The sequence below is a fragment of the Saimiri boliviensis genome, chromosome 8 (genome assembly GCF_048565385.1).
Source record: "Saimiri boliviensis isolate mSaiBol1 chromosome 8, mSaiBol1.pri, whole genome shotgun sequence".
Lineage (NCBI taxonomy): Eukaryota > Metazoa > Chordata > Mammalia > Primates > Cebidae > Saimiri > Saimiri boliviensis.
In genome coordinates, this window is record NC_133456.1 from 39339315 (window position 1) to 39353242 (window position 13928).

Here is a 13928-nt window from a genome sequence, read left to right on the forward strand (position 1 = left end):
GATGATGACCTAAACTCAAACCTGGGGAAGATGGACGAGAACACTGTTTTCCCCTTTCTCTGCTTGACATTTATTTGGGGAGTGGTGTATCTGGATTCAATTGCACTTTAAAAATAACACTTTTCATATATAAGCCTTCAAATCATACATGTTCATAAAATATTCATCTCAGTCTGACAGGGCCTAGGAATTTTTCAGTTCCACCATAACTGCAGATTGCTGCCACACTCGAACACATTTGCGTTATAGCACACAAATGGGTCCTATTTTTTCCCTTATTTTCATCTTGTCAGGCCTCAACAGAAATAAAAATACTGATAGAAATTCTCTAAGAAGAAATGATACTTTACAGCTGACAGTTCTAGAGTAATTGGACATTAACAAAAACCCCCCAACCTCTTATTTTCTTATTTAGCTGCTTAGTAAAGACTGCCTGTGTTTCATAGATGAAATAACCTAGACATCCCCCTCAGAGCAATGCAGGTCTCTGTAGCTCAATCTATTTTACCTTGAAGTTACCTAGAGACCTACTAATATAATCCTCCCATGTACTTTGATCCTTACAGCATTCAGCAATATAATCCAAATTCCTATCGATATTTAACAACGCAAGAGAGAAGGTGGAAGGACTCCTGCTTAACCACAAATGTAAATACTAAAACAAATTTAGGCACAGATCTCCTCCACCTAAATTTGGTTCTTGATGCATGTTCCAATTCTTTTCATACACACAAACACACCCACCTATTACCATGTCTACAAATAATCCCTCCTCTGCAGGCCTAGTTTGAAACTCTAATTGGGGTTAGTCAGCATTGGCAAAGTGGTTTGTGACTTTCCCAGAGGCAAAGATGCAAGACAGGAAAGCACTTCATTAGCATTACCTTTAGTGTGCCTGTGCTCCTAAGTTCCTAGAGGCAGGAGAGAGATGTAGAAGCTACCTGTCACATCTAGTGGAGGTCAGGTCAGAGCACGTGTTAGAAACCAACTCAGCAGCTTCAGAAGCACGTCTGAGAGAGGAGCTTGCAGGTGGAAGCAGCACGCTCCAAGGGTCTGAAATGTCAGTAGGCATGTTTTGCAAGATGTTTATGACTGGTAAACAATAGCACACATTGAAATTTGAGCCCAGTGCAGGTTGAAGCTGAGGCTAAGGTTATAGCTAAGTATCTGTGCATGTGAGTGTATTTGGGTGGTGTATATGTGTTGCATGTGTGGGTGATGCATGTATTTGGAGGGATGATGACGCTATTATTCCAATAGCTGGGGAAGGAATTATAAGATATGTCTAAGTATTTGTTCAAAGGAAAGCATTTTGAAATATTCCCACTCTTGAGCTAGGAACAAAATGACTGGGTTAGGAGGACAGTGGTGAGGAAACGAAAAGAGCAGAACAGAGTTAACAACATGCTTCTGTCACAGAGGGCTGAAGTTTTCCCAAGGCTCTGGATGTCTGGGGATGACAAAGTCTGATAGCTGCATTTGGGATGGGACAGGATAGAGTAAATAACTGAAGAAAGCTTTTTGGCTCTTTTGATCAGCCACCCTCATATTGCATCTAAGACACACTTGGCACTCACATCCTGGGCAACCCTGTGTGTATCCTTCCCTTAACTCTAAAGCCTCTTTTGCAGGGTAACCATTCAAGTTACCCTAATCTGATCGGACAGAGAACACCGGGTCAGATAGTTTACTTGAACAGTCAGCTCCTTAACTAGATTGTAAATTACCTGAGGGTATGAACTGCATCTCACACCTCTTTTTTGGTTGTCCATTCCAGACAGAGGCTTTCAATAAATGAATGTTATGATTCACTTTTTAAAAAGATACTGTATTTTATTTTACAGTGCTTATTTTGTGACAGAAAGCATGCTATATGAATTAATTTATTTCTCACACTAAAAAAATGAGGTGGTGCACAGATTACCTCTGTGTTACAGAGAAGGACACGGAGGCACAGAACGGGTAAGTGATTCGTCCAAAGTCATAGTGCTTGTAAAGGGCAGAGTCAGTATTTAAATCCAGATAGTCTAGCTGTAGCATTCATATTCTTAATCAATCCATGATCTTTCTTTTTATTGACATGTGTGATTCTAGAATTCTTTGTGGCTTTTGTAATTTGTGGGAGGAGAAAGGGCTAGATGAGCCTTCTTAGGAGTGAAACCTACTAATGGGACCGCCACAGTCATAGCCTCTTTTTATTCTTCACCATGGCCACCCAGAGGGAAAAAAAAACAAAACAAAACAAAAATAAACTAGTCCCATTTAAGAGACCATTTTGGCCTCATATGATTTTTTTTTTTTCATCATTGAGTCAGCCTTGGTAGATTCAGCTTGGTCCTTGGTTTCCCACAACCTCAAATCCTGTAGGAGAATGGATTTGTTTTAGGGCCAACTCATGGTTCATGCTATCCTCGAAGTAGAGCCAACCAAAACTTCTTGTTACACAATTTATTTTGTGCCCTTTCGGGGAGGTCCCCAAATCTCTTTTAGATGTGCCAGATCTTGTTCAACTTTCAGAAGCAAAATCAGAGTAATGACTCCATCCTGCTCCACTAAGTGATTTTGTCTCCATGCCACACATGTGGGAAGGGGGTGTTGGGCCGCAGGAACAAGACTTATAGAAATCTCCAAGTGTTCAAGGGCAAAACTGCTAGAAAAGGATAGGATTCCAGAAAGGTAGAAAAAAAGAGAAGGGAATGATCACTAGCAACATGAGAACAGAGAATCATCTGGGAATTGGAGAGCAGTGAGGAGCACCTGTGGAAGGTTGACCCTGGCAAGGGAAGGCTGGGGACCAGGTCAGGTCAGTGGAAAGAAGGCAAAGAGGGGAACAGGAAATGGGATCTGTGAGAGGGAGCAGACAGGCAGCAAAGATGAAAAGCTCTAATTTGACACGGGAAGAAGAAAAGTAGGAAAGATGGTGGGTGAAAGAACTGTTCCTAGAAAAGAAGTTACACCAGAGCTCTGCTTCTGACTCTTGTGACCATTTCACTTGGCCTCAAACTTTTCATTTCTAATGGGGGCTTAGTGATGAGTCTTGTCAAGCCTAATTTTCGGGAATATTATGTGCAATTACAAGAAGTGGATTGGAAAATCTTCATATGGTTTAATGTGGCTATTTGTGAAAGTTGAATTTAACCAATCTACTCAGTTCAGCTCTGATCACAATGAAAAATGATGGTGGCTGCAAACCATGTTTCTAGCATTCTTATTCCAGACTTTCCATACTTTCAGTTATTCACTCAACGGTCACCAATGACTGTGCTGCTACCTTCTGCTGGGATTTAGAATTATAAAGAAAAATAAGCTATTTTCCGTTGACAAATTGTTCACATGGGAAAAACACTTAAAGATAACAATGTGTTGAGAAGTACTATGACAAAGATACTGTAACAGGGATATACAGGGACCAGAGAGGGTGTCCTCTAGCTAGTTCCCTCATATACCCCCATTTACTAGCTCAATTGGTTAATTCCACCTGGAAATCCCCCTTCCCAACCCTGACCCTCAAGCCATATCCCTTGAAGTCCTGACTACTAGTCAAGTTCTAGATCAAATGCTATTTTCTCAACAAGGTAGTTCCTAATTAATTCCAAATTCCAGAAGTTGGAATTAATCTTTCCTTTCTGTGTGCTTCTGTAACATGTTATTTGTGTTTCTAGCTTAAAATTGATTCTAATTAGTTTGTTTTTTTTTAAACTGTATGATGAAGGGGTATATATATATATATATATATATATATATATATATATAATATCTCTATAGAGGTTTCTTAAAGTGCACTTAGGGTCTGGTGAGGCAAAAGTTCATTTACATCAAGTAATCTACAGCCCTTTTAAGAGGCTAAAGTGAATAGACCCTGCTTCCTTCTGGCAATTGTGAATCCCTGTTCGTACATTTTCTTGTTTTGTAGAAGCATACAACAAATAGCTTTTAGACCTAAAATGACCCAATCATTCCTTCCAGCTCTTTCTACATTGGACAAAGAACAGGCAACAAAATAAAACAAAAAACTCAAATTAATCATATAATTTTTAATCTGGAAAGGACTCTATATTTAATTTAACCCAATATCTTAATTACAAATGAAGAAACTATGTCCTGAGAAATGTGGATACTTCTTCAATATTACATGGAAAGAATCAACAATAAATTTCTCAACCCTTAAGTTCAAGGCTCTTCCCAATAGAAACTTCCCCAAATGTAAACCAACTAGTTTACTTTTAATAAGAAAGAAAGAATGCATTTTAAAAAATGGAATAGCATTAAAATGTACAGAGAAAACAATTCATTGAAAAGCAGTATACATTATAGAGAAATGTTTATCCCATTAGTCCATTTGCCCACAGAGAATATCATGCTTTCACAAACATCAGTGAAAATGTAGAGTTTAAAGCTTTAATTAAAAAAATCTGACTTTTGTGATGTCTGGATCCTTTATCCTTCAGACATCAAATGATTCTATACAGATAGCAATGAGAATTATTTTGAGGCTCTTCTCCAAGATATTTTAATATGTTTGGTGGTACTGGTCATTAACAGGTGTTCTTAACAGTTGCGGAAGTAAAATAATACATCAAGGCTCTGCTGAGAGGTGCACATTCACACATGTTCTCTCCCATCATGACAGGCAACTGCAGCAGGTGCACTCAAATGTGACATAGTTTACTTCATCTCAGTTCTGCTATTATTGCCAGAAGGTTTATCTTTTCCCTCCCCTTTCCCTTGTCCTCACTGCCCTATCACCATCCTGATAGATCTGACTCTGACCTATAGATGCTCCAGATTGGGCATGTGGGTGCACACACACCACACACACACACACACACACACACACACAAAACAGGTTGAAGCACTAAAATTGAATTTAAAAGTTACTGCATTCCAGTTCTAAACAGGCATATGTATATATAGTATGTATATATGTACACATGTATGTATATACAATATGAATATATCTACATATATCACAATTCACAACTATATGTATATATAATATGTATATATCTACCTATATATTCAAAGTGATAATCACTTAGATTAATACCATTTGTTTTGAAAACCTCTTTCATTCACTGCAGAGGGTGGTCTGAAGAAACTGGCTTTCAGTTAGGGACTACTCCCACCGCTCTGCCACTCCCAAGGACCCTTCAGGGGCACAGAGACAGTGCCCGGGTTTTGCAGCTCCACAGGGACTTAAATACAAGTTCTATCACTTACTATTTGTGTGATCTTGAGAAAATTACTTAACTGCTTTGAACAATAATTTCCTTAATTCTAAACTGAGGATGTTAATACCCACTTCATGGAGTTATGAGGATTGGAGGTAACGTACACCAATGGGTGCTGCGTGCTAGTGCTCGGCAAATAACAGCTATGATGATGCAGATGATGATAAGAGGGAAGAGTTAGAGAGGAAGTGGGAGGACAATGATGGCCCCCATTTCTTAAATGCCTTCTATATTTCAGGATTTCTCAGCAAGGATTGGTAGAACTTGACTGCTAGTATTTATCTGGTGAGTATTAAGCTCAAGGTAGAGGGAAGAGAACTAGTAGGGGGAAGTCCATGAATGGCTAGCATTTAATATGTGATTTTCCTGTCTTGAGCCTACACGTACATACACTTAATGTCCCTTCCACTGCTGAGAAAATAGCATTTCACAGTAGTGAATTTAGCATCTTTTGAGGACTCAAGGCCGTTGTTTTTTTCTTTTTGCTTAGCAGAACCAGACTTCACAAAGCAGGGTAAAACAATTCTTGTGATCCCTATGGCGGCTAATCATATAATTTCCATTTCAGCAGTAGGCCCCAGCTATTTGCTCCTCTGCTACCCCAGCAATTTTAGTAACTGCAAGATATCCTATGGATCACAGAGCAAATGCCCAGCTCCTTTCTCCAGTCACAGAGTTAGAATATACAGCCAAGCCAAGCCACTAGTAGAGCTGCTGTTAAGGTTTGAGCTGTCCAAAGTACAAGGAAGGAGGAAGCCCCAACCTACCCCGGACATGCCCTGAATGACACAGCCATTTAGGGCCTGCATAAGATGCCATTCTATTTGCAAACACATACTACCTGCCGTATCACTCAACAAAATAATTCCATCAGAAGGCCTGAAGGCAAATGACTAATGTTAAAAATGGCCCATGCATAATTTCAGAGACAACTCCACAGGCACCAATTAAACATGGAAAAGACCTGTTCTGAAGCATGCCCATCTGGCATTTCCCAAGGAGCTGTATAGTCAATGGCTGATAAAACATATGTAACACAACTATAAAGAAATTTTGCAGCCCTATCCTTGCTCAAAAGCAACCTGGGTCCATGAGGACAATGCACCTGGAAGACATCCAAAAGAAGAGGTGAGTAAAGAAAAGCCTGCATTTGAAGCCAGCATTGCTCCTTCTCATGCACAGAAAGCAAAGATCAGGAGTTGCCTGAGGTCATCTTTTCAGCCACCAAAAACAAACAAACAAAAAAACCAACCAAACCTCAAAACCAAACCAAACCAAACCAAAAACAAAACAAAACAAAACAAACAAACAAACAAACAAAAAACCCAGATGGGTCTAGGGAATGCTTGGGAGTTTGGTAGTCTAGGGGTGAACTTCAATTGTTATGTCTCCAGGTGAAAGAAAGAATTGGCAGCAGTCCATCCCCTTCTTCTAGGAGTGCTTTCCAGTATCAGCACTGTAGGACATGCTCAGCACACCAGACCAAACTCACTGTCCAAATATCCTTCCCTAGAAATCATACATTAACCACCTTCTGAGCGGAAGGAAGAGGACACATTTAACAAATGATATCAAGGCATAAAACCTCCAGCAGAGAGACAGTGGCTGGGGCAGAAGTGCTTTTCAAGGCTGCAGTTCTAAATCAGACAGGCAGACACCTGTATACATACATACAGAGAGAGACAAAGCTTCAACCACCACCACCTCCTCACTCCTAATGACTGCCAGTGATGAGAGTTAGTATTTTCTATTCCGGCTTTTCTAACAACAAAAATGTGTCTTTTAACTCAGTTCTGATTCTGAACGTATTCTCTAATGCTTATGCATTTTTTATTTCTCCAATACACAAGGTCAGGTAAATGAGAAAGAAAATATTGATCCAGATCTAAAATTGTTCTTGACTTTTAATTCATTACCTTTGATGTCTCCTTCAAATGATTTAAGTTAATGCACCCCTCACATACACATAACAACAGTAAAAAGGATAATATTCTTAGAATGGGGCTAGCAAATATAAGCAACAAACAAACAAACAAAAAACCACAAGAAAAAACAATGATACTTCCATTCTCATGAGTCCTTTTACCAATGATGCAGCGTACGGAAATCTCTTCAAAGCAGCTGCTTCAGTGTTAAGTTTTTGGTTTGAAAATAAAAAGGGGTCACTGACAATTAATTTCTTAGCACAAAAGAAAAGCAACCCAATCCCTTAACAACACTAAAATGGCAGAACTAAACACCGCGGAACAAGTAGGAATACCTGGGATTGCCAGATTGGAAATGGGGAGGTTGTGGAGGTGAGGGGGGAGCGAGGCCATCCAGTCGGCATTGCAGACCTCCGATGATGTCTTTGTCCCGCTGGGGTTGGGGGAGCAGATGGTCCCCATCCTGAGTTTCCTCCTAGCCTTCCTAACTGCTAGCATCCCTGTCGTTAACAAACTGGCCAGTCTCAGTCCAGTGCCACTCACTCAGTGATCATCACTTCTCGGGCTCTGTGGACGTTTCAGGGCGACGCTTGCCACGCCAGTCTTTCCAAAATGCCTCTCTTGCTGGGAGACGGGGCAAACAGATGGATCCCTACCCACTGGCACCCGCAGTCCCCACTCTCTCCCGCCCAGCCTCGGCTCCACTCCCTTAATCTGCTCAGTCCCAGCTCTGTTAAACTTCTTACGTTTCCCTCTGGAGATGGGGGAAGGTAGGCCCTTAGAGATGAATCTTACAAAAACTGCAAGTCCGAGGAGCAGCCACGCCCGGAGCCCCTCACAAGACAGGTGCCCACCCAGTGTACAGAGATGCCTGCGGGTCCATACACATGTGCGCACCCGGGCGCGCCGGCTCTAGCCTGATTTATGTTTCTATATATGTCACTGGGCTGGTACACAAGCTGGGCCTGCCTGCTACTCACCACCCCCGCTTCTCCGCACAGACGCCCCCTGTTCTGTGGCTGCCTGAAAGACACAGAAGTGCAGCCGGCGGCACCCCGACTCCCCACAGCCCCGCCCCTCACTGCCGGGCAGATTTGCCGGGCTAGGCGGCCCGTGATTGGTCGCTGGTGGAGCGCGCTCCGATTGGCCGGCGCCCTCGGGGCCGCCCCTCCGTCCCGCTCCCACGCCTCCCCTGCTTCCCAGGCTCCTCCCTCCGTTACTCCTGTGTGTGGGTGTAGAGACGCCTAGAGTCGCTGCGGCCACGACTGCGTTCCTGGAAACTTGCAGGCTTCGGTCAGTCGGTCCTCAGATAAGTCCTCTTTCCTCCAGCCCCTCACACAGTCAGCACTCAGATGTTCAATGCGACCACACGTGTTTCCTTCTTTCTTTCTTTCACACACACACACACACACACACACGGAAAGGGTTACATTTTCCGTAAACCACAGAAGCAGCAGAAATGTAATAGTAAGAGGCCGAAAAAGGTGCTGTACTGTTGCACCAGAGTGAGCAAAGAAAATCAACATCAATACAAAAGTATGCCAGATTGCAGGGTCTTTATTGCCGGTAGCCACGGAGGGCTCACGTCTCTCCAACCTGTGGCCCCGAACTCAGTGGGAGCAAGGTATTTAAGCTGTAAAACCATATCCTTGTTCCCCGGGGGCTCAAGGGTTGTGCAAGGCAAGCTGTTTGTTGCAAGGGAATGGGCAGTAGTGGAAAAATTTTAACCTTAGAAAATAACATTTCTGAGAATTACACCTCTGCTCGGGGCCCAGGTGGCTTTTCTATAAGTTGGCAGTGCTTAAGCTTTTGTTTTTTGTTTTTTGTTTCTGTGCCTATGTCATTCCCCCCTGTTATTTAGTACATGAGTCAAATCATTTATTCTTCGACTAAAACTGTTTGGTCAGTTTGGTTTAAAGGTTCATACTGGGATCTTAGGATCATTAGTTTTACAGAATTAATTCTTGACTGGATTATCTTGAGCAACTGAAGGACCAAACACAAGTCCTAGTAACAGTAGGACCTTGTTGTCCATTGTAGATATTTACATGGGGCAAGATGTATATGGGTGTGCACAGTACGGGGTCAGAGAAATTGTTGAACTGATAAGTGAAATGCAGTTACACTGAAAGTGCAGGCTAGCCAAGATGATTTTCGGGCAGTAAAGAGTTAGAGCTCAAGGGAAGGGTTTTATTCCAGCGTATGGGGAGTTAGGGAGGGTATAATTAGGGGAATGATAACATTCACCTTTTCCTTCTAGATCTCTCAGGGTCAGGTGGAACTTGGTTTCAGAGCAGGGGATGTTGGAGGGGGTTACGGGCAACGGTGCTGCTAAGCCTGTGTAAAAAGGTGGCTGCGAGTTTCAGTATAACCAGCAGTCTGCACCCAAGTTCGGGTTGGACTGGTTAAATAGGTGGTGTGTTGAGGACAGCATATCTAGGAGGTTTAAATCTTCTATGGTTAAAGTTGCCACTGATGGGGATGTGGTGGGAAGGGTGAGGTTAGGAGAAGGAAGCGTAGGAAAATGGAATTTGTGGGTTTTTGGGAGAGGTTTTGGGGGCCGTATAACTTCAGCAACTTGTCCTATAGGGCGGTTGGGTCATGGTGGGGCCACGCGCTGGATGGTAAAAATATTTTCCCAGTCCCATCCTGACACACATGGTTTGATACCCCAGGTACATCCTGTGTTCCATCTACTGTCAGGGTTGAGTATAGTTATTTTGAGTGGGTTACAAGAGCCGGCGGCAGAGCATGGGTTTGGGAAGGACACTCGTTGGAAAGAAATGAAGGAATCTGTTTTTGGTGTATCCTGATATAGTGGAGATGGTCTTACATCCCCAGTGAGGGCAAAGGTCCTTATTTAAGTTTTTACACTTCCATCTCTGTTGGCTAGTAGAGCCTGGGCGTAGGTAAAGACCCTTTCCCTGGAGAACTTCCTGCTCTGTACTACCACAGCCCCAACTGTTTTTCTTCATTGTATGCTAAATTATAGCTCCTGCATGAGGCATGGTAGGGAGTGACTCAGATCGAGGTTTTTAAAGCTTGGGGCCTACAATATCACAAAGATCTAAGAAGAAGGTTACGGGGCTTTTTGGGGAAAGCTCAAGGGTAGAGTTGACTAGGGTGGATCCTTGCCTATTCGAGCACTAACATATTCTCCAGTGGAGCCTTCAGTAAATACCTATTGAAAGTAAGTAGGCTCTAACGGGGGTCTGCCATGGGTGTTAACAACATGGGTGAGAGAGGTGAGGGTGGTGACCGCAAAGTGCGTACAAGTCTTAGCTATAGCAGATCCGGAGATGAGTGGTCGACAGACACTCCGTTGTTCTTCCAGTGGGGCAGTCTTGGCGTGGGTGTTGTGAATCCAAGCTGTTAGTCCATCCACTTTGAGTGCGGTGGGGATAGTCAGGATAACCGTGTAGGGTCCTCTCCAATGGGGGGTGAGGCCAGAGGTGGTGAATCTTTTAACCAGGACCGAGTTTCCAGGCTGGAAGGAATGTGTTGGTTGGTCCGTGAGGCCCAGTGGTGTGGGACGAGTGTCTCTGATGAGCTGGTACACCTGGGATTGAACAGACTGGAGCACCGTAAGGACTTAAGGAGCATACCGTTAAGGATTTCTGCCTGCACGGTATCCGCGGGTTTGGGGAGCAGGGGAGGAGGCCTGCCAAATCTGATTTCAAAGGGGGAGAAACCTTTCTGATAGGGGGGGCGTCGGACGCGGAGGAGGATAAAAGGAGGCAGCCTGACCCAGTTTTCACCGGTCTCTAGGATAAACTTTGTTAGGGTTTCTTTTAAGGTCGGGTTCATCCGCTCGACCTATCCTGAACTCTGGGGAGGATAGGCACAGTGTAATTTCCAGGATATACCCAGAGCCTTGGCTAGGCTCTGAGAAATTTGTGCCTTGAAGGCTGGCCCATTGTCCGATCCCAGCGTTAAGGGCAGGCCGAATCGAGGGACCAAGTCTCATAGGAGTTTTTTGTGACCCCTAAAGCGGTCTCAGACCTGGTGGGGAAGGCCTCAACCGATCCAGACAATGTGTCTACAAACACAAGGAGGTATCTGTAGTTGTTTACTGGGGGCTTTACTTCAGTAAAATCTATTTCCCAGTGTTCTCCAGGGCTAGTTCCCAGGCATTACATAATGAAACTTCACCTACACATCACTGCGCAGCAGTTCCGTGCCGTTATTCCCGTTTTACAGAGGAGGCAGTAATGAAACATTTGTATTGTCCTGTTGTTTGGAACCTTCTTTCAAATTCCTTGTCCCATTTGCTCTTCACAGTACCCCCACTAGGAAGGGAGAGTTGCTGATATAATTCCCTTGAACAGACGAAATGAAAGTCTGGAAGCATTCAGGGAGCTGAATGTGGTGGCGCTGTTGGAAATCCCATTTTGGAACGAGTTCTGCTAGTATGGAGGCTCAAAGGCACACAAACCCATTTCCATGCTTTCTACAGTGTTCCCTACTCCTTCAAATGGTACTTTTCTGTAATATGAGGAAAATACGAGGTCTCTGCTGATCTGAGGACTTTACACATGAAAATCACAGGGACATCTTGGCAAACAGACAAATCAAGAAAAGCACCCTGGGCTTGATGGTAGGGTCCCAGAGGGGCTTCAGGCCAGGCAGGTCCTCAGTAACTCAGGAGGACCTATGGGAAAAGAAAGTGGTCGCCTGAGCTAAGACAAGACTGAAGGCTCATATACAGATCTGTAGGTCAGCTCACATTTAATCACCAAATGGCCCCACATCATCTCCCTGGCCCCAAACCACCTTTCTATACACATAACTCCTGCTGTGTCGTGGCCGCTTTTGACATCTTATTAAAATTTCCTCTTCCAGGCTATTCTTAACATTCATTTAAACCTAGTTTGCTGAATAATAGTCCCATTTTGTTTGTTTGTTTGTTTGGTTTGGTCTGGAGGAGTATCACTTGTATATTAAGAAACTTGTATGTTAAGTATCACTTGTATGTAATACTTTTAATATATCTTCTTATGCTTAAAAGGGTTCTTTGGTATAAACACAATATTCTTTGTTTTCAAGTACACCACAGGCTATTGGGAGTATGTCACCTAGCTCTTTGCATCAATGTTTTTTTTTTTCTTCCCACCCACTCCCCTAGAAAAATGATTCTGTGAAGTAATATCTTAAGATTTATTTTTAAAGTGTCAACTTTCAAGGCTTCCCTTCAGCCCCAAATTTCCAAACATAAAACTTTATGGAAGCTGTCTAAGGCAAACACAATGTATTCTTCAGGCTTTACTGTGAAATATTCATTTTAGTGCCTTTTTTCCCTTTGTTTTTCAGCTGTTAATGAAAGGAATGAGCAATATTTAGAAAACATCAAACTTTAGAGACTTAGCAACATCACTGAGAACTTGAAAGCAAGTAGAACCACTTCAGAATGAGATGATTTGCACCTACCTGAAATTGGCAGCTTTTAAATTTACAGTTACTTGATTTGCCTAAGGAAATAATTCAAAAAGAGGGCAACACTTTTTCCATATATTCCTGAGTCAGTCCTGGAAAATATCTAGCAGATAAAAACACAGTATCTAGTACAGAACTTGGCGTATAGCAGATGCTCAATATTTATTGGAAGGAGGGAGATGCTTGGTAAATGCTCTTGGTAAATGTCATGCTCTGCTGGGCTGTAAGTAGTGTCTTAGAGCAATGCTTTTCAGAAATTAATATGTAAATCAATCATATTCTCATTAAATCAGTTTGAGATGGACCTGATGTTTTACATATTCAACAAACTTCCAGCTGATGCAGATACTTCTGGCCCAGACTACACTTTGAGTAGCAAGGCCTTAGAGAACAGGCTCACGTTCGATAGGTGGGATATCCAGTGCTTTCCTCTCTTTTCCAAGATGTTATAATATTTTTATATCTCTTTTATAATCATAAAATCAATTTGCTTAAAAAATCTTGGCTAACAGTATCTAAGAGAATAATTTTTCTATCATCTTATGTCATTGGAAACCAAATTACCAGTGGGATTTTTCTACTATGCCTTAGGTATTTAGGGAAAAATATTTTTTAAATAAAAATTAATACTTAGAGTTTGGGTAGTTAATATTTTTATATATACTATATTCTGATATCAAAAGAAGAGAAAATGGGTGGAGGGTTTTGGCATGGGAGAGGCAGGTGTAGCTGGGAAAAGAGAGGCAAAGCTATGGCAATGAATGACAGATGTGAGAAACTGAGGATATGCTAGAGAGGCGTATGAGAAAAGTTGGAAATTTAGTTCGTTTACTCTCATTTAATCTTTACATGAGCCCAATAAGTTAGATACTATTACTGTTCCCATTTTACAAAGGATACTGAGGCTTAGAGGCTACATAACCCTGCCCAAGATCTCATAGCTAGTAAGTTGCATAGCTGTGACTCCAAGTCTTGATCACTGTGTCAAGGGCTTCCCATTGCATGTTACCTATTACTGTAAACCTGGTAAAGGCTGTTTATGACCAAAGCGTATTAAAGAGTTGGACTTTTTTTTTTTTTCTATTGATGAAAATGGCCATTGCAGGTTTTTGGGAAAGGGAGTAAAATGATTCACATTGCACTTTGGGAAGGTAACTATGGCAGAATGGGGAATGCTTGGAGAAGTAAGAGTCTTTAGGAAATCACTGAAATCAATTATCTAAGCAATGAAAAGTGAGAAAAAAAATGCAAAGTTCTGGCACATAGAGACTAAATGCATGACCTTTCTTAACTCTGATGCTTGCCTTCCCGTCCCCACTTCTCACCCCAGGGACCTATA

General features: G+C 42.4%; 1 protein-coding gene across 2 annotated transcripts in view; it reads right to left on the minus strand.

The window, feature by feature from the left end:
- Positions 1–8210, minus strand: part of PLCXD2 (phosphatidylinositol specific phospholipase C X domain containing 2) — a 53911-nt gene extending 45701 nt beyond the window's left edge. For both annotated transcript variants that reach the window (XR_745875.3, XM_003935481.4), the window contains exon 1: positions 7492–8210. Coding sequence is in view for 1 of the 2 variants with exons in the window: in XM_003935481.4 (XP_003935530.1) it covers positions 7492–7654 (163 nt within the window). In the remaining variant the exon portion in view is untranslated. The remainder of the gene's footprint in view (positions 1–7491) is intronic.
- Between the last annotated feature and the right edge of the window lie 5718 nt (positions 8211–13928).